Source organism: Scyliorhinus canicula, chromosome 7, assembly GCF_902713615.1.
Source record: "Scyliorhinus canicula chromosome 7, sScyCan1.1, whole genome shotgun sequence".
NCBI lineage: Eukaryota > Metazoa > Chordata > Chondrichthyes > Carcharhiniformes > Scyliorhinidae > Scyliorhinus > Scyliorhinus canicula.
In genome coordinates this window covers 42,896,171-42,921,969 of record NC_052152.1, presented here as the reverse complement: position 1 = coordinate 42,921,969, position 25,799 = coordinate 42,896,171, and the positions used below count along the sequence as shown (strand labels likewise).

Below are 25,799 nucleotides of genomic sequence, written 5' to 3'. Positions count from 1 at the left end.
TCTACCTCACTTTCCCCATTTACGACTCTTAAAACCTATCTCTATGACCAAGCTTTTGGCCATGTCACCTAATATATCTATATGTGGCCAGATGTTATAATTTGCATTGTAATACTCCTGTTAAGTACTCTACGCAAATATACGTTGTTGTGACTGGTATCACAATCAAATGAGTTCTTTTTTCAAATTAATGTACGCGATGTGGGCGTCACTAGTTAGGCTCAGTAAGAAGTCTTACACCAGGTTAAAGAGGAAGGAGCAGTGCTCCGAAAGCTCGTGTTTGAAACAAACCTGTTGGACTTTAACCTGGTGTTGTAAGACGTCTTACTGTGCCCACCCCAGTCCAACGCCGGCAATTCCACATCCTAGTTAGGCCAGCTTTATTGCCCATACTTAGTTGCTCTTCAGAAGGTGTTGGCGAGCTGCCTTTTTGAACTGCTGAAGTCCCTGAGGAGTTGGTACCCCCACACTGCTGTTAGGGAGGGAGTTCCAGGGTTTTGCCCCAGCAACAATGAAGGACAGGCGATACATTTCCAAGTTAGGCTGGTGTGTGACTTGGAGGGGAACCTCCTGGTGGTGGGGTTCCCAGGTATCTGCTGCTCTTGTCCTTCTAGATATTGGCGGTTGTGGGTTTGGAAGGTGCTACCGAAGGAATGTTGGTGAGCCACTGCAGTCAATCTGGTAGATCGTACACACAGTTGCCACTGTTCGTCGGTGGTGGAGGGTTTGAATGTTTGTGGAAGGGGGAGCAATCAAGCAGGCTACTTTGTCCTCAATAGTGTCGAGCTTCTTGAGTGTTGTTGGAGCTGCACTCATCTAGGCAAGGGGAGCGTGTAATGATATGTACTTATGTAGACAAGTTAATTATTACATCTCAGGGTAACACAACCACTAGAGGGCACCACTAGTTCCCACTACAAATATGAGAACTCAGAGGATCTTGGGGCTCTTCCAACCAGGAGTTTCTAGACAGAGTGTAAGAGAGATAGATCACAGCATAGTTCAGCACGTGTAGTTTAAGTTAGTTATTACTTTAATATAGATTACTTGATTACTAGTTGTAGTTCTGTGGAGTGTGCGAACTTGTTATTCAATAAATCAGTTTTACTTTAAGTTAAAGATTGGTGGTTTCTTCAGAATCACACCATCAGACCATTCTGGATTACGAAGCAAAGAGTAACGATATATTACCAAAGAGTAATATAACAGAGCGTATTCCATTACACCCCTGACTTGTGCCTTTTAGATGGTTGACAGGCCTGGGGCGGGGCCGGGGGGGGGGGGGGGGGGGTGGTCAGGAGGTGAGTTACCCGTCACAGGATTCCTAGCCTTTGACCTGCCCTGTTAGCTACAGTATTAATATAGCTAGTCCAGTTCAGTTTTTGATCAATGGTAACTCCCAGGATGTTGACTGTGGGGGATTCAGTGCTGGTAATGCCTTAAATGTCATAGGGTGATGGTTAGATCCTCTCTTGTAGGGGGTGGTATTTGCCTGAAAATTGTGTGGCGCCACTTGTCAGCCCAAGCCCGGATATTGTCCAGGCCTTGCTGCATTTGGACATGGACTGCTTCATTATGTGAGGAGTCGCGAATGATGCTGAACGTTGTGCAGTCATCTGCGAACATCTCCACTTCTGACCTTATGATGGAAGGGAGCTCTTTGATGAAGCAGGTTGGGCCTAGGACACTACCCTGAGGAACTCCTACAGTGATGTCCTGGAGCTGAGTGAATGACCTCCAACCACCACAACCGTCTTCCTTTGTGCCAGGTATGACTCCAGCGGAGAGTTTTCCCCCCTAATTCCCATTGACCCTAGTTTAGCTAGGGCTCCTTGATGCTTTACGTGGTCAACTGCTGCCTTGATGTCAAGGGCAGTCACTCTCACCTCACCTCTGGCATTCAGCTCTTTTGTCCATGTTTGAACCAAGGCTGTAATGAAGTCAGGAGCTGAGTGACCCTGGCGGAACCCAAACTGAGCTCTTCATGAACACGGAAGGTGCTGTCTATCTAACCTTTTCCTTCCCTTCATCTCCCCTCCTCCTGCACTCAGCTGCTTGCCATATTGGTGATAGCAAGGGCTGTGCCCTTATGATGGTAAGGCTGTGTATCATACTGCTGCCACCAACTAATCTCGGCAGCTGCTCTGCTGAGTACTGCAGGGATTCTCCAGAACAAGCCAGAGGATGGGCACCACCATGTGCTACAAGACCTCCTCAGATCACAGGTATCACCCATTTTTTTCTGCAGAATCTTATTCAAGACAGAGTGGTATACAAATCTGGACCTTTCTGATTCATACAGTTTAACTATTCAGATAAACCTCATGAGTTATTGAGTTAACAAATTTATATTATGCAATAGAATTTCTTCATTGTTGCAGATATTCCACCTCATCAGCTTGGACAGCATATTTAGGTTTGAGATTAATGAATCGAATGAACTCCTGGATAGTGACCAGATCAATTAACAGAATTGTTACCCATCCCAAATATGATGAATATACATCAGATTATGATATTGCGCTGTTGGAATTGAAGACACCGGTCTTTTTCAGCGATTCGATCCAACCTGTCTGTTTACCCGCCACTACTCATGTCTTCAGTACTTCAGCAAACTGCTACGTCACTGGCTGGGGAGTCCTCGGAGAAGACGGTATGTTGCTTTGGTAAAGGCTGTTGAAAATAACAAATGAGAAATAGTACTTAATGCATTTAAACTGTATCTGATAATGGCGAAAACACAGTGCATTCCTATTGAATGTGCAGGTAAATTTCTAGTCCTGTGTCTTCTCCAATAGAAAAATAAGCTGAAAGTGAATGTGAGTTGGAGAATCAAGACCAGGCTCTGATCTACACTCCTTGCTATGCACATGGAATCAAAATTAATTCTAAAATTTTTATACGAGTAAAATGACTGGATAAAATGTTGATTTATGTATTTCGGTGTGTACACCTTCGGCTGCAGTGGAAATATACTCTGTTTTAGGTTTGTTGTACATCTGGTGAAATGGATATTACTTTTTTAAAAAAGTTTTTTAATATTGTACATTAGTTAACAGTTGAATGATTTATCTGGAAAAGGAAAGGTGCATATAACAGTGTCTTTAAACCTGTTTTATTCGCTCATGGTGAACGGTATAGCCATAATTTGCTGTCCATTCTTACTGGCCTTGGGAAGGTAATGATGCGCTGCTTTTTAAGTCTTTCCCATCCATGTGGTGAAGATAGTCCCACTGTGCGATTCGGGATTTCCAGAAATTTTCTCATGACTATTGAGGAACTAATATTGCTCCAATTCAGGACGGTGTGTGACTTGGGAAATTTAAAGATGCTATGCACCTGGAGCTCTTGACTATCTAGACGAATTAGAAATTCTGTTTCCATTTTTGTTTCACCGTGAGAATTATAGGAAACAATTACACCTAAGACCTAAGTTATTCCAGTTAATCAGTTGTTAGGCTGCTGTCCCGCGATTCCTGTTGCAGTATGAGGAGTGGTCCTATAATCAAATAAAAACCATGCTAATTTGGTCTCTATGGATGTTGGTGGTTGTTTCCTAATGCCAATTTCAAAGGTCTGCATTGCCCATTCTGCCAGCCCATTTGATGACAGGTGATATGGTGCTGTTCTAATGTTTCTGATGCCTTTGGATTGCATGAAGCTTTAAAACTGGCATTGTCAGAAACCAGGACTTCCGATATGCCATGTGTGCAAAACCTCTTGATCGTAGCGTAGGAGGTTGTGTAACCCATGTGGTGTATCTCCAACCATTTGGAGTCTGCATCTACCAGGATCAAAAACATGGAACCCATAAAAGGCCTGGTAAAGTCCATGTGTCCTCGCATCCATGGCATGTCTGGTCACTCCCACGGATGTAGGGAGGCCGAAGGAGGGAGTTTCTGATTTTTCCTGGCGTGAATGGCACTGCTTCACTAAATCCATGATGTCTGAGTTGAGACCGAGCCATCAGATGTAGCTTGTGGAGAACATTTTCATTTTAGATACCCAGGATGGCCATTATGTAGCTCCAGTAGAATTGGATGCCACCCTTGGAAGTGGACAACTACCCAGGACTCCCATAGAGTGATACCTTCCTCAACACTGAGTTTATCTTTATTGGTTAGGTAAGGTTTCATGTCGTCTGAGTGTTGTCCTCGGCCTCCGGCCTTCAGGATCATATGCTTCAATTTTGATCCTTTTCGTCCAGGTCTTTATTTGCTTTACAGAAGTTTCAGGTCATCGTGACCTCTTCCAATGTTAGCAAGGGAGCCAATCTTGTGGGCAACGGGAGGTGACTCAAGGCATCAGCGTTAGCTACTCGCATTTCAAGGCGGTGCTCTAAGAGATATTCATAAGCTGAAAGTACCGGGACCAAACGTTGTATCCAGGTGGAGGCAATAAGGGGAAATTGCCTTAACTTCTTTAAAAAGTTCTAATATGGGCTTGTGATTGGTCACTATTATGCAATGCCATAGACGCACTGGTGAAATTTTTTTTTACACCAAATGTGACCAACCAAGCCCTCCTTCTCGAGTTGAAAATATCTCCACTTGGCATCCGACAGAGTCCTAGATACATAGGCGATTATTTCTTTTTAAAATAAATTTAGAGTACCCAATTCTTTTTTTTTCCAATTAAGCGTGGCCAATCCATCTACCCTGCATATCTTTTGGGCTGTGAGTGTGAGACCCACGCAGACACTGGGAGAATGTGAAAACTCTATACGGACAGTGACCCGGAGCCAGGATTGAACCCGGGTCCTCTGCGCCATTAGTCAGAAGTGTTAACCAATGCATCGTACGCCGATGGCTCTTTCTGTCCTGTCTTTCCAGCGGTGTGAGAATACCGCCTGAACCCCATAAAGATAAGCCTCACATGTCAGGTGGAGCTCTTTTGGGGTTGAAATGGACCATTTGGTTGGAGGATAGCAGTTGCCGTTTTATTTTTCCAAAGCCCCCGCCTGTGGTGCCTCCCAAGACCATTTTTGATACTTTCGCAGTCTTGTGTGTAGGGGAGAGAGACAATAAAGAGGCCAAATTCTGGATGAACTTCCCATAATTTACTAATCCCAGGAAGAATTTCAATTCCATGGTGTTTCTTGGAGTTGGTGCTTTCCTAATGGCCCTCACCTTTGCCCTCCACTCGATGTAGCCCTGTTTTATCCACTCGATAGCCCAAATAGGCCACATTTCTCGCTTGGAAAACATATTTTTCCCTTTTCAGGTGTACCCCAGATTTCAAAAATCACCTCTTCTAGGTTTGCCAGATGCTCTCTTTCTGAAGTCCCTGTGATTAGAATGTCATCCAAGTATGTGCCCATTTTGGATAACCCTTGGAGCATGTTTCCATGATCCATTGGAATATGGCGCATGTAGTATGTGTATTAGGAGATAAGACAGAACCATTTGTTTTTGGGAAAGGAGTAGACAAGGATGTCTGCTTTCACCACTACTACTCAATGCCATAAGAGAAAACATCATGAAAGAAATCAGCTGTGCTCTCAGAACATCTATAGGCAAGTATTGGTGGTTTCAACATCTGGAACATCAGATATGCTGATGACTCTACCCGAATGACCAATGGTGTAGCTTTAAGTAACCTTAATTTTGGATTTCTGTATTTGTGTGTTTAGAAAAGATGAATAACTTTAGTTTGGTTCCAACGCCTGCATTTGTAATAAGGGTTTAGGACACTAAAGCAAACAAAATTGAAAGAAAAACTAGGCTGTTGCTTAGCAATCAGGGGCCACACTGAGATAACAAGAGCATTTGAGTCAGATGGAATCACATTATCCAGAAGAAAGCCGCTCTCACAGAAATTGCAAAAACCGGGAAGGCATGCGATGACAGGGCGGAGTGTAGGTCCCAACTTAAAGCACAGTGGATGACTCTGCTGCCTCACAGCGCCAGGGACCCGATTTCAATTCTGGCCTTGGGGTACTGTGTGGAGCTTTCACTTTCTTCCCGTGTGCGTGTGATTTAGGTGGGGTTATAATAATAATCTTTATTAGTGTCCCACGAGTAGGCTTACATTAACACTGCAATGAAGTTACTGTGAATGGGGATAGGGCGGGCTAATGGGCCTAGGTAGAGTGCTCTTTCAGAGGATTGGTGCAGGCCCAATGGGCCAAATGGTCGTCTTCTGCACTGTCGAGACCCTATGAGTCCCAATTTTGCGCTGCGCAGTGGCACAGTGGTTAACACTGTGGCCTCACAACACCAGGGACTCGGGTTCAATTCCGACCTTGGTTGACTGTGTGGCATTTGCACTTTCTTCCCGTGTGTGCGTGGGTTTCCTCTGGGTGCTCCGGTTTCCTCCCACAGTCCAAAGATGTGCATGTTAGGTGGATTGGCCATGTTAAATTGCCCCTTAGTGTCCAAAGGTTAGGTGGGGCTATGGGGTTGCAGGGTGTTCCCTGGGTTTGGTGCTCTTTTGGAGGGCCAGTGCAGACTCTGGGCTGAATGGCCTCCTTCAGCACTGTTGGGTTTCTATGGAACATAGAATAGAATGTACTTTAGAAACCAGGGAACTCATTTAGGTTGATCGCTGAGTTCATAAATATAGACCAGTCTACTGTTTCCAGGCAGTCACGTAGGAGCTCTTCTGTTTCCTCGGACCAGAACTGCATGACCTTCCCAGCTGGATTCTCCCGCTTGAGTTTCTTCTTGTATGCCGGGAGAAGGAGCACCGTCTTATGGTCTGATTTTCCAAAGTGCGGTCATGGGATGGAACGGTAGGCGCCCTTGATTTTTGTGTAGCAGTGGTCAAGAGTGCTGTCGCCCCTGGTGGGACTGGAGATGTGTTGGTGGAATTTTGGCAGTACACACTTGAGGTTGGCCTTGTTGAAGTCCCCGGCTATGATGAACAAGGCCTCCGGGTTTCTGTTTCATTGTTGTTTATAACTGTACAGATCGTCGAGCGCCTTTTTCACTTCTGCCTGGGGGGGGATGTAGACCGCTGTGATAATGGCTGAAGTGAACTCATGTGGAAAGTAGTAAGGGCAGGTATTCCAGGTCTGGGGAGCAGTAGGTTGCCAGGGTCGCCACATCCAAGCACCAGGAGGAGTTCATGAGAAGGCAAACCCCTCCACCCTTTGCTTTGCCTGATGGCGTGGTGCGGTCCGCCCGATGATTGAGAAACCTTCAGGTTATATGGCTCAGTCCGGTGAAACAGAGCACACACCAGTCTTTTACTTCCTTCTTAGAGGAGTTTGTCAAGCTTGTTTTCGATCACTTGATGTTTGCCAGGCGTATGCTGGGGAGAGGAGTCTTGAAACTGAGTTGCTTCAGACTCACCTGCAGACCGCCGCGTTTCCCTCGATTCCTCAGTCGGCGGCTGCGGCTGGATAGTCCCAGGATTTGATAAGAGAAGTCTGACTTTGTGATAGGTAGGTGGTTGCGTCTGGCGGAGGCCAGGGTGCTGGTTATGTTTCCGGGGTCGGTCTGGCAGGGTCCCAGGCGCTGGTTGCGGGGTTGCTGGGGGGGCATGTTTGTGATCCGGTTGGGTCCCGGCGTTCTGCGAGTACGGGAATACCTTGCGGCGCGTTCAGGTCCTCGCACGAGGTCTCGTCGTTTCGGGGGTCTGGGTCGCAGGCAGGGGCTTCCTGAGGAGGTTGGGTTGGGTCCTATGTTCTGCTCCCTCCATGGTCGCTCCTGGGGTAGGGCCTTGGAGTAGGCCCGGTTGGGCCTCCACATGGATTTTTCATTCCTCCATCCACAGGTAAGTTGGGTCGCTGGGTAGGCCTCTACGGGTCGGGCCAGGTCTCGTGGTCGGGGGCTGGGTCGGGTGCTCCGGTGACTGGATCGGGCCGTCCAGGGGCGGCATTGGTACCAAGGCCTGGTCGGAAGCTCCTGCGGTCTGGATCCAGTCCAAATAGAGGTCAGGGCCGCACGTCAATTTTGAGCCTCATCAGCTTCCAGCATCGGCAGTCCTGTGACTCTGTTCAGTAACTGTCATTTTTAAAAATGATTTAAAAAGTAAAACCATCTTTGAGATGTGGGCATCGCTGGCTAGGCCAGCATTTATTGCTGTTGAGAATGTGGTGGTGAGCTGCATTCTTGAACTGGAATTTGATTGGGAAGATACAGAGAAGTGTTATCTTCCAGTTGGGAGGAATCCAGAAGAGGCAATAATTTTGCAATGAAGAGTTGGTCAATTTAGGAGGTGCATCAGGAGGCACTTTTTCTCATGAAAGGTAATAGAAATCTGGAACTCACATAGAAACATTCATAGTAATAGAAGCAGGTGGAAGCCATTTGATTCTTCGAGCCTGCTCCACCATTCATTATAATCGTGGCTGATCAACAAATTCCCCAAAACACTGTGGATCCTGGGTCAATTAGACTTTTTATAACTGAAATAAATTGTTTTTTGTCAAGTAAGAGTATTATGGAAATAAAGTACTTATGAAGGAGTTTCGTAGGGTAGATGGGAAAAATGTTCCGGGGGCAGATATCTCTGATACTCACCAATAAATCCATGAAGAAATTTAGGAGAGCGCTCTTTACTCCTGAGAGTGCTGAGAATGTGTAACTTACTACCACATGGGGTGGCTGAGGTAAATAACATACATGCATTTTATGTAAAGCTAGATAAGAACATGAGGTAAAATAGAATTAATAGATATGTTGATGGGATGAGATGAAGTTTGGGGGGAGCAAGCTCCTGTGACAGACACTGGCATAGATCTGTTGGGCTGAATCATCTGCTTCTGTATTGTAAAGTTTTATATCATTCTATGCAACTGGCTTGAATTACTTTTATAAATGTTTGAACAAAATATTAATTTTGAATATATTTTGATCCTGCAAAAATGCACTACTTGAGTGTTACCCTGCTGGAGACTGAAAGAAATTAAATGTAAAGGTATTGGCCAATGGAAAAGTATATAGTTAAGCATGTATGTAATTAATCAAAGGGCGCACTGCGTTCACTCTGCAGTAACTGTGGAGTTGAGGAAATAACTATGACATATGTGAATAGTAGATCCAATGGATGTTCAGTTCTGCAGATAATATTTAGCTAAACAAAACCTTTTCTGCTTGTTAGGTGAACTAGCGACTGTTCTGCAAGAGGCCAGTGTGAAAATAATTCCTCTCAATATTTGTAACAAGCTATACGAGAACTCAGTGACTTCCAGAATGCTGTGTGCAGGCTATCTTCGTGGTGGAGTTGATGCATGCCAGGTAAGAAGCCCATGCATTTCAGTACAGATATTTAATTTACAGTTATGATACATCTAAAACACAGCATTAACTATTTTGACTTAGCTAAGAGGTTACTGCATTACTATTCAAGTTTAATATTTATTTTCTAAACGACTGCTGAAATTAAGTTGGATCATGTGTTAAAAGAGAAATCACATTTTTAATTTACTGCAAAATCATACAGAATTAGTCTATATGCATTGATATACACTCTGCATATAGGAAAATAATTTCCACAGACTACATAGAAATGAGGGGCGGGATTCTCCGACCCCTCGCCGGGTGGGAGAATCGCCCGGGACGGGCGTCAATCCCGCCCCCGCTGTGTCCCGAATTCTCCGCCACCAAAGATTCGGCGGGGGTGGGAATCGCGCCGGTTGGCCGTTCCCCCATGATGATTCTCCGGCCCGCAATGGGCTGAAGTCGTGCCGCTGTCAAGCCTCTCCCGCCGTTGGGAATCAAAACACCTACCTGACCGGCGGGATTGGCGGCGTGGGCGGGCGCTGGGGTCCTGGGGGGGGCGGGGCGCGGGGCGATCTGACCCCGGGGGGTGCCCCCACGGTGGCCTGGCACATGATCGGGGCCCACCGATCGGCGGGTGGGCCTGTGCCGTGGGGGCACTCTTTTTCTTCGGCCTTCGCCATGGTATTTACCGGCTGGCGAAGCCCTTTCAGCCCCGGCTGGCGTGGCACCAAAGGCCGTTCATGCCAGCCGGCGGAGTGCCAACCACTCCGGCGCGGGCCTAGCCCCTCAATGTGAGAGCTTGGCTCCTAAAGGTGCGGAGAGTTGGCCCCCAAAGGTGCGGGACCCCCCCCCCACCTGCCCTGCCGGGTAGGGGAGAATCCCGGCCGAGATATCAACTATAAAATAGAGAGTATACACAAACCTGCATAAGTCACTGAACTTACCTCCACTTACACTTTTTACAAAGGCAAGCATGATGTCCACTTTTGCACAACAATATCCCAAAATGAGTAAATGACCAGCTAATTTGTTTCTTCGGTGTATTGGTTAAGGGTGCACTCAAGCCAGAGAGAAGAAACTGCCTCCCCACGGCTGACACCTAAAAATGTTACTCCTTCTGCATAATAGTTTCAATTTGGGATGCAAGTCAGTGAGCCAGGCCCCCAGTATTTGGGAAAGTCTTATCAAATATTTATGATAAAAGCATACTTGTTGCATGGGATCAGTTAATGTTGGCAGCTGTCTAGTTGCTGGATCTCAGTGACCAAAGAAATGGGATTCCGCAGTAGAGATATTAAGATAGTAACAGTTGTTATTTCCGACACAGAGGAAAATTCTGTCACATTGTTGGCATAACAAATGGTGCCGTCCACCACTCTTTATCTGTCACCGATTTCAGACACTTGTATATTTGGAACTTTGTACCACAAAATGCTATCACTTATTGTGTAGTGTAAAATCATGAAAATAAGCATTAATGCGGGTGCCTATTCTGCTATCTTTTGTATCTCAAATATAATACATAAGTAGTACGCCTCGTGCACATTTTTGGTCCATCACGCTTTGTGCCACATCAAATTTGTGTTTTGCACTTTAAAAAAGAAAGAAAAAACATTCCGCTGATATCTGATACTGAAGATCTGTTACAGCTCAGTGACTTTACTTGCTCAAGTAAAAACGAAAAGTCATTTGAAGCTGGAGACAGATTGTCTGTGATCTCAAAGGGATTTTGCAAATCACATTATTAATGAAAAGTTTAAGTTTCCATTTACCTCCGAATCTGGCTGTGGACCGTGCTTTGACTTTCAAATCCCACATTTGACATTTTACAAGCTAAGGTTAAGTCTTGGCTTGGTTTTCTGTATCACAATGAGCCCTGCTTTACTCACTCGACCAGATGCACTTAGTTCAGATGTCTATCCTGCCCGTTTTTGATAAAATGGCCTCCAAAACCTCTCTTGATCAGCTAGACGTCATCTTTCACTCTGCAGTTAGATTGGGACTGTTGTCCCTTTGACTCCCATCACGGTAACCTGTACTGGTCTTCATTGACCACAAAACATTAACTCCGCTGGGGGAAATACTTGCCTATTTTAAAAGGTCTGAATGTACCAGGACATTGGAGCTGAACTGGCAAAACGGTGTGCTGGATTCAATAGGGCCAAGATGGTGATGTATCAACAAATCAGCAGATCAGGTTTGGGGTGCTGGACCTGCCAAAACTATGGGTGACTTATGGGACTGGGAATATTACTTCTAGACCTCAGAAGCGGCCAATGACTTTACTAAGGAGCACAAACTGGGGGAGAACTGGACTTTATTGGGAGGCGGAGGTGCCGGCACTTTGGAGTAATGGAAGAAACAGGTAGCGTGGGGGTTGGACGGTGTTTTGTTTTTCTTGTTGGGTCGACAATGTATAGCAGGGGTGAAAGGTTTGTAAGGGACGGCCGCCCACCCAGCTGACTGTGGCGGTGTTTTTCTTTTTTGTTTGTCTTCAGGGGAGGTAACCTGTGGCTCGAGATTTATCTTTGCTTGGGTAGGGGAGGGGGAGGTCCGCAGAGACCCTTCTACACAGAACAAAGAGGTGAGGAGTGGGGGGGAGCTTTTGGGCAGGAGTTTCCACGCTGGCAGGCAATGCTGGTGAGTGAACAGAAGTGAGGTGGGGGAGATGGCCGCGAAGGATTGATGAGGGGAGAAGGGGGGGTGTGGGGAGAAGCGAGAGAGATGCGATGTGGCAGGATTGGGGAAGAAGCGTGGTTAGGAGCGGAGAAGGGGGCCATCTTGGATGGGCCTGGTACAGGGCAAAATTAGAAGTAGCAGAGCTAGAAGGAGAGGAGAATGGAGGCGTAAGCCTCCAGTCAGGCTTATAACATGGAACGTGCGAGCACTCAATGGACCGGAGAAAAGATCTCAGGTTTTCACACACCTCGGGAGTTTGTTTGTCTTTGGGGAAGGTGACCTGTGGCTCAAGATGCATCTTTGCCCCCCCCACCCCCGAGTGAAGGACCAGGTCAGGTTGAGAAAGGGATGGGTAGAACAGATGTTTCACTCGGGGTTTGAGTCGAACCCACAGGGGGTGGCCATCCTGATGAACAAGAAGACGGGGGGGTTGTAAGTGCGAAGGAAGCGAAGGACCCAGATGGGAGATATGTGATGGTGAGCAGGGTATTGGAGGGGAATCCAGTGGTGTTGTTGAATGTATATGCACCAAAATTGGGACGAAGAAAGGTTTATGAGGGGTTGCTGGCAGCAATCCCGGATTTGGCCATGCACCAGTTGATCATGGGAGGAAACTTTAATTGTGGTCCAGAGCCGAGGGTGGACAGGACGAACCCCAGATCAATGGGAAGGATACGGATGGCAAAGGAGCTGGGAGGGTTCATGGAAAAGATGAGTATGGTGGATCTGAGGCACGTCAAGAACCCAGGGGGTTCTCACACGTTTAGTGGGTGTACTCCTGAACCAACCTTTTTGTGGGGAGAAGGGGACATGGACCGGTTTTGGACGAGCTGGAGTTTACGTAGTTGGGGGAAGAGAAAAGGCAGGCGCTAGAAGAGCCTTTGGGGCCGAGGGAGATATTGGCCATTATGTGGTATATGAAGTCGGGAAAGGCCCCGCTGGATGGCTACCCGGCGGAATTTTATAAGGAATTTGTGTTGGAATTGGCACCACATCTGTTGGGAGCATTTAGCGAGGTGCTGGAGAAGGGGGAGCTGCAGGGCTCATGAAGCTTTGGGTTACACAGAGGAACAAGGCAGGGGTGCCTGCTGTTGTTTGAACATAGAACATAGAACATTACAGCGCAGTACAGGCCCTTTGGCCCTCGATGTTGCGCCGACCTGTGAAACCAATCGAAAGCCCATCTACACTATTCCTTTATCATCCATATGTTTATCCAATGACCATTTAAATGCCCTTAATGTTGGCTAGTCCACTACTGTTGCAGGCAGGGCATTCCATGCCCTTACTACTCTCTGAGTAAAGAACCTACCTCCGACATCTGTCCAATATCTATCTCCGCTCAATTTAAAGCTATGTCCCCTTGTGCTAGCCATCACCATCCGAGGAAAAAGGCTCTCACTCTCCACCCTATCTAATCCTCTGATCATCTTGTATGCCTCTATGAAGTCACCTCTTAACCTTCTCTCTAACGAAAACAGCCTTAAGTCACTCAGCCTTTCCTCATAAGCTCTTCCCTCCATACCAGGCAACATCCTTGTAAATCTCCTCTGCACCCTTTCCAATGCTTCCACATCCTTCCTATAATGTGGCGACCAGAACTGCACGCAATACTCCAAATGCAGCCGCACCAGAGTTTTGTACAACTGCAACATGATCTCATGGATCCGAAACTCAATTCCTCTACCAATAAAAGCTAACACACCGTACGCCTTCTTAACAACCCTCTCAAACTGGGTGGCAACTTTCTGGGATCTATGTACATGGACACCGAGATCTCTGCTCATCCACACTACCAAGAATCTTACCATTAGCCCAGTACTCTGTATTCCTGTTACTCCTTCCAAAAGGAATCACCTCACACTTTTCTGCATTAAACTCCATTTTCCACCTCTCGCCCAGCTTTGCAGCTTATCTATTTCTCTCTGTAACCTGCAACATCCTTCTGCACTGTCCAAAACTCCACCGACTTTAGTGTCATCTGCAAATTTACTCACCCATCCTTCTATGCCCTCCTCCAGGTCATTTATAAAAATGACAAACAGCAGTGGCCCCAAAACAGATTCTTGTGGTACACCACTAGTAACTGAACTCCAGGCTGAATATTTCCCATCAACCATCACCCTCTGTCTTCTCATAGCTGGCCAATTTCTGATCCAAACTGCTAAATCACTCTGAATCCCATGCCTCCATATTTTCTGCAATAGCCTACCGTGGGGAACCTTATAAAACGCTTTACTGAAATCCATATACACCACATCACTGCGTTACCCTTGTCCACCTGTTTGGTCACCTTCTCAAAGAACTCAATAAGGTTTGTGAGGCACGACCTACCCTTCACAAAACCGTGTTGACTATCCCGAATCGAATTATTCCTTTCTAGATGACTATAAATCCTATCTCTTATAAACCTTTCCAAGACTTTGCCCACAACAGAAGTAAGGCTCACTGGTCTATAGTTACCGGGGTTGTCTCTACTCCCTTTCTTGAACAAGGAGACAACATTTGCTATCCTCCAGTCTTCTGGCACTATTCTTGTAGACAATGACGACGTAAAGATCAAAGCCAAAGGCTCAGCAATCTCCTCCCAAGCTTCCCAGAGAATCCTAGGATAAATCCCATCCGGCCCAGGCCCAGGAGACTTGTCTATTTTCACACTTTCCAGAATTGCTAACACCTCCTCCTTATGAACGTCAAGCCCTTCTAGTCTAGTAGCTTGTATCTCAGTATTGTCCTCGACAACATTGTCTTTTTCCTGTGTGAATACTGATGAAAAATATTCATTTAGCACTCTCCTACCTCCTGGGACTCCATGCACAACTTCCCACTACTGTCCTTGACTGGCCTTACTCTTACCCTAGTCATTCTTTTCCTGACATACCTATAGAAAGCTTTAGGGTTGTCCTTGATCCTACCTGCCAAAGACTTCTCATGTCCCCTCCTGGCTCTTCTTAGCTCTCTCTTTACAGCCTTCCTAGCTAACTTGTAACTCTCGAGCGCCCTAACTGAACCTTCACGTCTCATCTTTACATAAGCCTCCTTCTTTCTCTTGACAAGTGTTTCAACTGTTTTAGTAAACCACTGTTCCCTCACTCGACCACTTCCCCCTGCCTGACAGGTACATACTTATCAAGGACACGCAGTAGCTGTTCCTTGAACAAGCTCCACATTTCAATTGTGCCCATCCCCTGCAGTTTCCTTCCCCATCCTATGCATCCTAAGTCTTGCCTCATTGCATCATAATTGCCTTTCCCCCAGCTATAACTCTTGCCCTGCGGTATATGCCTATCTCTTTCCATCGCTAAAGTGGCCGAATTGTGGTCACTATCACCAAAGTGCTCACCTACCTCCAAATCTAACACCTGGTTCATTACCCAGTACCAAATCCAATGTGGCCTCACCTCTTGTTGGCCTATCTACATACTGTGTCAGGAAACACTCCTGCACACATTGGACAAAAATGGACCCATCTAAAGTACTTGAACTACAGTGTTTCCAGTCAATATTTGGAAAGTTAAAGTCCCTATAACAACTACCCTGTTACTTTCGCTCCTATCCAGAATCATCTTTGCATCCTTTCCTCTCCATCTCTGGAACTTTTCAGAGGACTATAGAAAACACCCAATAGGGTGACCTCGCCTTTCCTGTTTCTAACCGCAGCCCATACTACCTCAGTAGACGAGTCCTCATCAAGCGTCCTTTCTGCCAGCGCAATACTATCCTTGACTAACAATGCCATCCCTCCCCCTCTTTTACCACCTTCCCTGAGCTTACTGAAATATCTAAACCCCGGAACCTGCAACAACCATTCCTGTCCCTGCTCTATCCATGTCTCCGAAATAGTCACAACATCGAAGTCCCAGGTACCAACCCATGCTGCACGTTCACCCACCTTATTCCGGATGCTACTGGCGTTGAAGTAGACACACTTTAAACCACCTTCCTGCCTGCCGTTACACTCATGCGACCGTGAAACCTTACTCATGACCTCACTACTCTCAGCTTCTTGTACACTGGAGCTACAATTCAGGTTCCCACCCCCCTGCTGAATTAGTTTAAACCCTCCCGAAGGGCATTAGCAAATTTTCCCCCCAGAATATTGGTACCCCTCTGGTTCAGATGTAGACCATCCCGTTTGTAGAGGTCCCACCTACCCCAGAATGTGCCCCAATTATCCAGGTATCTGAAACCCTCCCTCCTGCACCATCCCTGTAGCCACGTGTTCAACTGCTCTCTCTCCCTATTCCTCGTCTCGCGAGCACGTGGCATGGGGTAACAACCCAGAGATAATAACTCTGTTTGTTCTAGCTCTAAGATTCCACCCTAGCTCCCTGAATTCCTGTCTTGCATCCCTATCCCTTTTCCTATCGATGTCGTTGGTGTCTATGTGGACCACGACTTGGGGCTGCACGCCCTCCCCCTTCAGGATCCCGAAAACACGATCTGTGACATCACGGACCCTGGCACCTGGGAGGCAACACACCAACCGCGAATCTCTCTCGTTCCCACAGAATCTCCTATCTATCCCCCTAACTATGGAGTCTCCAATGACTAATGCTCTACACCTCTCCCCCTTCCCTTTTGAGCAACAGGGGCAGACTCTGTGGCAGAGACCTGTACCTCATGGCTTACCCCTGGTAAGTCGTCCACCTCACCAGTATCCAAAGCGGTATACTTGTTACTAAGGGGAACGACCACAGGGCATCCCTGTACTGACTGCTTCCTCCCAGCCCCTCTCACCATCACCCATCTATCTTTAATCTTCGGAGAAACAGGTACTACTTCCCTGAAGCTTCTATCTCTGACCACCTCTGCCTCCCGAATGATCCGAAGTTCATCCAACTCCAGCTCCAGTTCCCTAATGGGGTTTCTGAGGAGCTGGAGATGGGTGCACTTCCCACAGGTAAAATCAGCAGGGACACTGACAGCGTCCCTCACCTCAAACATTCTGCAGGAGGAACATTGCACTGCCTTCCCTACTATCCTTCCTATATAACTTGCAGATAAAACAAGAAAAAGAAAGGAAGAGCTTACCTGATATTCACTCAACCCCTTCGGTTAGAGGAGGTGCAAGGGTGGGAGACACTACATGTGTAGTGTCTCGGCATTAGCAACCGCCCAACTTATAAACAGGTACTACACACCTTTCCAGAAATCTTTACGGTCGACTTCCGGTTTCCTGCTGCTCTGAAACAAAAACAACTCCGAAAAAAAAGTTAGTTAAAAACAAAAATTCAGCTTACCCTCCACTCTCCTTACCAAAAAATCACTCCCCTCTCTGCCTGCTCCGCTGGACGAATGAGCAATTGCACTTGCTACAGAGCCTCTGGCAATGGCCCTCAGTGGGTCAGCAGAGTGGCAAGGGATTATGAGGGGGAGTAGGGAGCATCAGGTGTCGGTATATGTGGATGACCTGTTAATGTACGTGTCGGATCTGCTGGAGAGCATGACTCGGGTTATGGGCCTATTAGGGAAGTTTGGGGCGTTCACAGGATACAAGTTGAACATAGGGAAAAGTGAAGTGTTCCCAGTGAACGTGTTGGGTCGGAGAACCAACCTGGGGAAGTTACCATTTAAAGTAGCCAGAGATAGGTTCAGATATTCAGATACCTGGGGATTCAGGTAATGGGAGAGTGGGTGATGTTGCATAAATGGAATTTAACAAAGGTGGTGGAGGAGGCTAGGGAGGATTTGCATCTGACTCTGGATTGGATTGGATTGGATTGGATTTGTTTATTGTCACGTGTACCGAGGTACAGTGAAAAGTATTTTTCTGCAAGCAGCTCAACAGATCATTCAGTACATTGGAAGAAAGGGAATTGAACAGAATTCAAGAAAGTACATGAAAATACATAATAGGGCTACACAATATATACAATGTAACTACATAAGCATTGGCATCGGATGAAGCAGACAGGGTGTCTGCTGGCAGGGAGGGTCCAAGTGGTGAAGATGAAAGTCTTGCCGAGGTTTCTATTCCTATTCCAGACGTTTTGAATTTTTGTACTAAAGGCCTTTTTCCGGAAGCTGGGTACGATTATCTCAGAGTTTGTGTGATCAGGGAAGGTACCAAGGGTCAAGAGGACCCTGTTACAGAGGCAGAAGGGGGGGGGGGGGGGGGGGGGGGGGGTTTGCATTGCTGAACCTGCTGCATTATTATTGAGCGGCAAACGTGGAGAAGGTGAGGAGGTGGTGCAAAGGGGAGGGGGCAGAATGGGTATGGATGGAGGTAGAATTTTGTAGAGGGTCCAGCCTGAGGGCTATGGTGATGATGCCACTGATACCAAAGAAATAGACGGAGAGCCCAGTGGTGCAATCCACAATGAAGATCTGGAAATCTGGAACCAGTTGAGGAGGCACTTCAGGTTAGAGGGGATATTGGTGTTAAAGCCGCTGTGCAAAAACCATGGATTCGACCGGGTTGGGGGGGGGGGGGGGGGGGGTGTTGGTGGACAGACGGTATGTATAGGAAGTGGAGAGAAGTGGAGCTGGCTAAGGTGAGGGATCTGCAAGAGAGGTTTGCCAGTATAATGGAACTGAAGGAGAGGGTAGAGCTCCCGAGAGGAAATGGGTTTAGATATTTGCAGGTAAGGGACTTCGCACGGAAGATTTGGAAAACGTTCTCCAATCTACCGAGGTATGCCTGCTGGAGCGACTGCTGCTTCCGGACGTGGAAAGGGAGGGCAGGATCGGAGACATATGTGGGTGGCTGGGAGCGCAGGGAGGCGAGCAGGTGGTGAAGATTCAGGAAATGTGGGAGGGGGAGTTAGGAGGGGAGATAAATTAAGGAGTGTGGAGCGAGGCACTACGCAAGGTAAATGTGATTTTCTCGTGCATGAGGATGAGCCTGATACAGTTCGAGGTGGTACATTGGGTGCATATAATTCGGGTCAGAATGAGTGGGTTCTTCTCGGGAGTGATAGACGAGAGCGAGAAGTGGCGGCTAGCACCAGCAAACGACATACATATGTGTGGGGCTGCGAGAAGCTAGAGAGCTCTGATGCACTGCGTCATATTGACAGCATCCAGTTCGCAGGCCCTAACCATATTCTATTCAACATGGATGTGCAATCTCTTTACACCTCCATCCTACACCAGGATGGCCTGAGAGCTCTTTGATTCTTTCTCGAAAAGAGGCCCCGACAATTCCCGTCCACCACCACTCTCCTCCGCCTGGCTGAACTCGTTCTATCTCTCAACAACTTCTCCTTTAACTCATCCCACTTTCTTCAGATCAAAGGTGTAGCAATGGGTACCCCCATGGGTCCTAGCTGCGCTTGCCTTTTTATGGGGTATGTGGAACATCCCTTGTTCCAGGCCTACCCGGGTCCCCTCCCACAACTCCTTTACCGATACATTGATGACTATTTTGGTGCCGCTTCATGCTCGCGTCCGGACCTGGAAAAATTCATCAACTTTGCGTCCAGTTTCCACCCCTCCATCACTTTCACTTGAATTAAATGAAATGAAAATCGCTTATTGTCACAAGTAGGCTTCAATGAAGTTACTGTGAAAAGCCCCTAGTCGCCACATTCCGGCGCCTGTCCGGGGAGGCTGGTACGGGACTTGGTCCATCTCAGACACTTTCCTGATCTTTCTGTCTCCATCTCCGACAATAGACTATCTACTAATATCCATTTCAGGCCCACTGACTCCCACAGTTATCTGGACTACAGTTCTTCGCACTCTACACCCTGTAAGGGCTCCATCCCTTTCTCTCAACTCCTTCGCCTCCGTCACATTTGTTCCGATGATGCCACTTTCCAAACTGCTGCTTCAAAAATGTGTTCCTTCTTCCTCAACCATAATTTCCTACCTACAGTTGTTGACAGGGCCCTCAACAGTGTGCGGTCCATCTCCCGCGCCACTACCCTCGCCCACTCCCCTCCCTCCCAGAACAAGGATAGAGTCCCCCTCGTTCTCACATTTCATCCCACCAGCCTCCGTAGGCAAAGCATAATCCTCCGCCATTTTCGCCAACTCCAGCGTGATGCCACCACCAAACACATCTTCCCCTCATTCCCTCTGTCAGCATTCTGCAGAGACCGTTCCCTCCGAGACAATCTAGTCCACTCCTCCACCATACCCAGTACCTCTCTCATCACCCATGGCACCTTCCCATGCAATCGCAGAAGGTGTAACACCTGCCATGCTTAACATCCCAGGCCCAGGTTAAGCAGCATTTCACTTGCACCTCTTTCAATCTGGTCTATTGCATTCGCTGCTCCCAATGTGGTCTCCTCTATATCGGAGAGGCCAAACGCAGACTGGGTGATCGCTTTGCTGGGCATATTCGGTCTGTGCGCATTCAGGATCCTGACCTTCCCGTTGCTTGCCATTTTAACAAAACACCCTGCTCCCATGCCCACATGTCTGTCCTTGGCCTGCTGCAATGTTCCAGTGAAGCTCAACGCAAACTGGAGGAACAACATCTCACCTTCCGGTTAGGCACGCTACAGCCTTCCGGTCTCAACATTGAATTCAACAACTTCAGATGATTAGCTCCACCCCACCTCGACCCATTTGTTTTCATCCCATTTCATTTTAACTGTCTTTTACCATTACCCTCTGATGTCAGTTTATCTGCTGTTTAGCCTTACACATCTTTTGTCCTCTCTGGGGACTGCCATTAGCACTCTTTCCCCTTGGTTTCTGTGGCCATTAGCACCTGGTTTCCCAGGGTTTCTGTGGTTATGACTCATCTTTCATTCTTACTCCACAGTATAAATATTTCCCACTTTCTCTGTCTGTTAGCTTTGACAAAGAGTCATTGGACTCGAAACGTTAGCTCTTTTCTCTCCCTACAGACGCTGCCAGACCTGCTGAGATTTTCCAGCATTTTCATTTTGGTTTCAGATTCCAGCATCCGCAGTAATTTTCTTTTGTTAAGCTAAAGAGAGACTGGCGGGAGTGTTCGCGGCACAAACGAGGATCGTAGGGGAGGAGGTTGGGCCAGACCCTTTGGTAGCGATATTCGGGATGTCGGACAATCTGGAGCTGATGGAGGGGAGGAAGGCCAGTGTCGTGGCCTTCACCTCTCTGGTTGTCCGATGAAGGATCTTATTGGAATGGCGGTTGGCAGCACCGCCCGGGGTGGGGGCCTGGCTGGGAGACTTATACGACTTTCTCCATCTGGAAAAGATTAAATACGAATTGAGGGGTTCAGCAGAGGGCTTCATAGCAAGGTGGGGTATTTTCGTGGCCATGTTTGAGGAGTTGTTTGTCGCGGAGGGGGGGTGAAAATAGGGAAAAATTTATACAAATTGTGAGTTAGGGAGTATGTTCCCAGACTGTTTATGTTTTGCAACAGTTTGAATAAGTTTGGAATAAAATATATATTTAAAAAAAAGTAATTCATTTCAGTTTGTGGCTGCCAGTGACTGGAACGGAGTATAACTAAGGCTGAAGCTAAACAACGTTATTACTGTGGATGCCTTTTGTTCACTGATATTTGTGATTGCTAAACTGTCAATTCCCTTTCATTGCTAATTTGTATTTTGCTGCTTTTAGTGTTTAAATGAATTGTGTTGTGTAATTTATTTTGCTGCGACGTTAGCTTTGTGGCCATATTGTAAGTGAGAATTGTTTCTCAATTGATTCACCTGGTTGAATAAAGGTTAAGTAACTAAATAAATAAAAGGAAAGGACTATGATTGCGACTCTCACCGTGGTCACTGCCCAGGTTTCTGCATCCGAAGATTCAAAGAAGGCAGGCCTTTATGTTTATGGCAGTTTAGTCACTTGTCCCATATTTGTCCGGCCCGCATAAAGCATAAAGTGTTGTCTTTATCTTTACGAAAACTTCCCACTATTCCTGTATCAATCACAGAATAGAATCCCTGCAGTGCAGAAGAAGGCCACTCGGCCCATAGAGCCTGCACCAACCCCCTAAAAGAGCACCCCACCCAAGCCCCACTCCCCCACCCCATCCTCGCAAACCAGTAACCCCACCCAACATTTTGGACACTAAAGGGCAATTTAGCATTGCCAATCCACGTAACCTGCACATCTTTGGACTGAAATCAGGAACAGATTACCCCTGGCTTCTCATTTCCACTACAGACTATGTTCCTGAACCCCTTTCCCTATCTTTTCCACCCTCCCTTCTAACAATAAATGTAAGCATCTCAAAGACTACCTTGTCACAAAAATTGAGATCATTTGTTCATCTGCCTCTGATGGTTCCCTCTCATCCCCTATCCAACCAGGTTAAACTTCCTCCGAGGTTGCTCTTTGCCCTAGCCCTGATCTTCTCCTTGTTTCTCTTCTATCTCCCTCCTGCCCCCCTGAGCTCATCATGAACAGGAGAACTGCCCCCTGCTCCCTCCACCCTAACTGTTGACTGCCCGACTTGCTTGCTTGCTCTCAGTTATCTGATACGGTTAATGGTACTTTCCCCACTTTCAAACGTGCCATCATCATCCTTATCCTCTAAACACCTACCATTGACCCATTTGTATCTGCAAACTACCGTCTCATTCCCAACCTCCCTTTCCCTTAAAAGCCATATCAGGTGTGGCTGACCATGCCAAATTATTGCTCATCATCTTTTCAACGTGCTTGCAGCCTTTAACACAGTTGGGCACTCCTCCAACTCCTATCCTCCATTGTCCATCTGGGTGAAACTGCTCTCATCTGGTTTAATTCTTATCTCCCCAGTTGTGACCAGAGAATTTTCTGCAAGGGTTTATTGTTATTTTTTTAGCTCTCGCACTGTTACCTCTGGAGTCCCTCAAGGACTTATCCTTGGCCCAATCTTAATTCTCATCTCGATGCTGCTGCCCCTCATCCAACAACAGCTCACCACTATCTTCTCAAAGGCAACTAGGGATGAGCAACAAATGCTGGCCTTGTTAGCAATGCTCACATCCCATAAAGCCCCCCCCCCCCCCCCCCCCCAACAAAAAAAATTATTGTATTCACATAGTGCCTTTAATGGAATAAAATGTCCCAAGGTGTTTGACAGGAGGGTTACAAAGCCACATTTTTCACTGCGCCACAGAAGGCGATATTAGAACAGATGGCAAAACATCTGACCAAATTAGGTGATTTTAAGGAGCATCTTTGAAAGAGAAAAGAGAGGAAGAGAAGCAGGGGGAGTTCAGGGATTAAAGCCTAGGCAATAGCCATCATTGATGGAGCAATTAAAATTAGGGATGCACAAGAGGCCAGAATTAGAGGAGCATGGAGGTATTTCAGAGGTTTAGAGGCTGGAGGATATCACAGACATGAGGTAATCGAGGGATTTGAAGACAAGAATTTAAAAATCGAAGCTTGCTTAAGTGGGAGCCAATGTATGTCAGTAAGCACAGCGGCAATTTGTGACTGTGATTTGGCAAGAGTAAGGAGACAGACAGACAATGCAAAATATTCAAAATGGTGATTGTCAATAAGTATAAAGAGAAGGTACAGCAAGCAGTTCTTTATCAGACTGGGGGGAAGAATACAGTGATGATGATCCCATTATGGTATTAGGACCACAACTCTCTTTGATTGATTTTACACAGATGCATAAAAAGTAGTATAATGTATTATTTATTTAAATATATTACTTATGTGTATTGCAATGTATTATTGTTTATATAGTATAATTTATATATCGTAACTTGGACTTTGGTATAGAAAGCAACATTTCTTAAGTTTGCAGATAACACAAATTTAGAAATGTAGTGTACAGCGAGGAGGGTCGAATCAAATTACAAGAGGGCGGCACGGTGGTGCAGTGGTTAGCACTGCTGCCTCACGGTGCAGACTTGATGGGCCAGGTGGCCTCCTTCTGCACTGTAAATTCTATGATATGATAAGTTCCAGGTTCGATCCCGGCTCTGAGTCACTGTTCGTGTGGAGTTTGCATATTCTCCCCATGTTTGCGTGGGTTTTGCTCCCACAACCCAAAGATGTGCAGGGTAGGTGGATTGGGCACTCTAAATTGCCCCTTAATTGGAAAAATTGAATTGGGTACTCTAAGTTTATTTTTTTTAATTTGTAAAAAGGAGGGCAGCAGACTGGTGAAATGGGAAGATGCATGGCAGATAACTTTGATACTTAAAGTGATGAGGATAGGGAACACAATTTAAATTATGCAATTATAAGGAGGCTGCAGCAAGACAAATTGGAGGGGTTCATTTAGATAACTCTTTGAAAGTGCAGCAAAAGGTGAAGGCTGTTTTTAACAAAAATGCAAGAGGCGTTCTAAATTAGACACATGGAATATGAAAGCAAAGACGTTATGCTAAATCTGCATAAAATCACTAGATGGGGCTCGGAAGTCATCATGTGCGCAATTCTGGGAATCACACTTTAGGAAAGACATGAAGTCCTTGAAGTGGTTGCAGAGGGGATTTACTAGACAATTCTACTAGGAATCTTTAAGCACGTCCTTTATCAGGCAACAGCTGGAACATCAAATTTTAGAAGATGAAGGAGTAAATTTATGTATTCATTGCCTGCAATGTGACCCAGCAGAGAAATTTGCTTGCCTATTCTAGAATCTTCCTGACTTTCATTCCATTGATGTGTAATGGGTGTATGACTAACAAGATTAGGCTGAAATGCACATACCTTCGCATGGCTCCACATTAACACCAAAGTAATTTACTGTTGATTTTATGATATAACTCTGCCATCCTTATGAATTAGCATGGTAGCACAGTGGTTAGCACTGTCGCCTCACAGCACCAGAGTCCCGGGTTTGATTCCCACTTGGGTCACTGTCTGTGCAGAGTCTGCACGTTCTCCCTGTGTCTGTGTGGGTTTCCTCCCACAAGCCCCGAAAGACGTGCCTTTTAGGTGAATTGGACATTCAGTGTATCCGAACAGGTGCCAGAGTGTGGCGACTAGGGGGTTTTCAGAGTATCTTTTTGCAATGTTAATATAAGCCTACTTGTGACAATAATGATGATGATTATTATTATTGTTTGACTTACTGTGAGAAATGCTTGCTTTTCTATTGAAGGGAGATTCTGGAGGTCCACTGGTTTGTCTGGGGAAAAGAAGGAAGTGGTTTCTCGCAGGAATAGTCAGCTGGGGAGAAGGATGTGCTCGACGTAATCGTCCTGGTGTTTATACTCGAGTTTCTAGATTTTCTGACTGGATCAAGCAACAAATCAATTAAATCAATTAAAAATATCTTTTTATGAAGATGCTCTTCATGTTTCTCATTTGGATCATTTTAATATTTTTACTTAAGGCCCACAAGGGAGGCTGTATGATGGAAAATAATTTGTTCATTGACTCTAATATGCTACCATTTGGAGATTCAGTGAACTGTTAAAAGACGATGGAAGAACAAAAAGCAGCCTTGGAGAGAAAAAAAACACAAGGGACATTGGTTAATAGCTCACAAATGTTTCCCGCCAAGAAGATATTCTTACACGGACTTGAGTAATGCTAATAATTGGCATTGTTATAATAGTACCTCTGTTATTAGTCTACTGAAGAGAAAATGTTACTTCCAAACAATAACTATATAAATTTTGTAAAGGTTTTCAAACCCAATATTTCAGAGGTGTCCAAAAAAATAGATACATTCTTTTAAAAAGGACAATGTGTAGCACGCTCTACACTAGGTATATGCATAAACTTACCTGTTTAATAACTAGAGTTATCAGTATCTTTATTTTGAAAGCAATAATCACTATAAGACGTATGACTGTTATGCTTATAATTGTGACCTTGAATTGTATAAAAGCTTTCAGTCAAATCTTTGGATAAAGGCTAAAAATATTTTCAGTCTTTTGTCAGCTATCCTGTCTGTTTAAACTCGCACATTAACACAATTTTAACCCCATTTTACGTTTCTCTCTGCACAACGGGGCCAATAATAAGTTCAGCAGTTGGACAAAATGATGTTATAGAGTTAGATTGTGCGAAAGAAAGCATGAAGGAGATGACATCCCTCTCCTGTCACAAAATGCTCCCCTTTTTGTCCTTGGTTACCATACTAACTCC

The 25,799-nt window shown here is 46.0% G+C and overlaps 1 protein-coding gene across 3 annotated transcripts in view; it reads left to right on the top strand.

Annotated features, from left to right (window-relative positions):
- Positions 1 to 25,537, top strand: part of LOC119968901 (suppressor of tumorigenicity 14 protein homolog) — a 105,904-nt gene extending 80,367 nt beyond the window's left edge. For all 3 annotated transcript variants that reach the window (XM_038801873.1, XM_038801874.1, XM_038801872.1), the window contains 3 exons: positions 2,382 to 2,653; positions 9,049 to 9,185; positions 24,805 to 25,537. In XM_038801873.1, the coding sequence (XP_038657801.1) occupies positions 2,382 to 2,653; positions 9,049 to 9,185; positions 24,805 to 24,963 (568 nt within the window). In that variant the 3' untranslated portion in view covers positions 24,964 to 25,537. The remainder of the gene's footprint in view (positions 1 to 2,381; positions 2,654 to 9,048; positions 9,186 to 24,804) is intronic.
- The last annotated feature ends 262 nt before the right edge of the window (positions 25,538 to 25,799 follow it).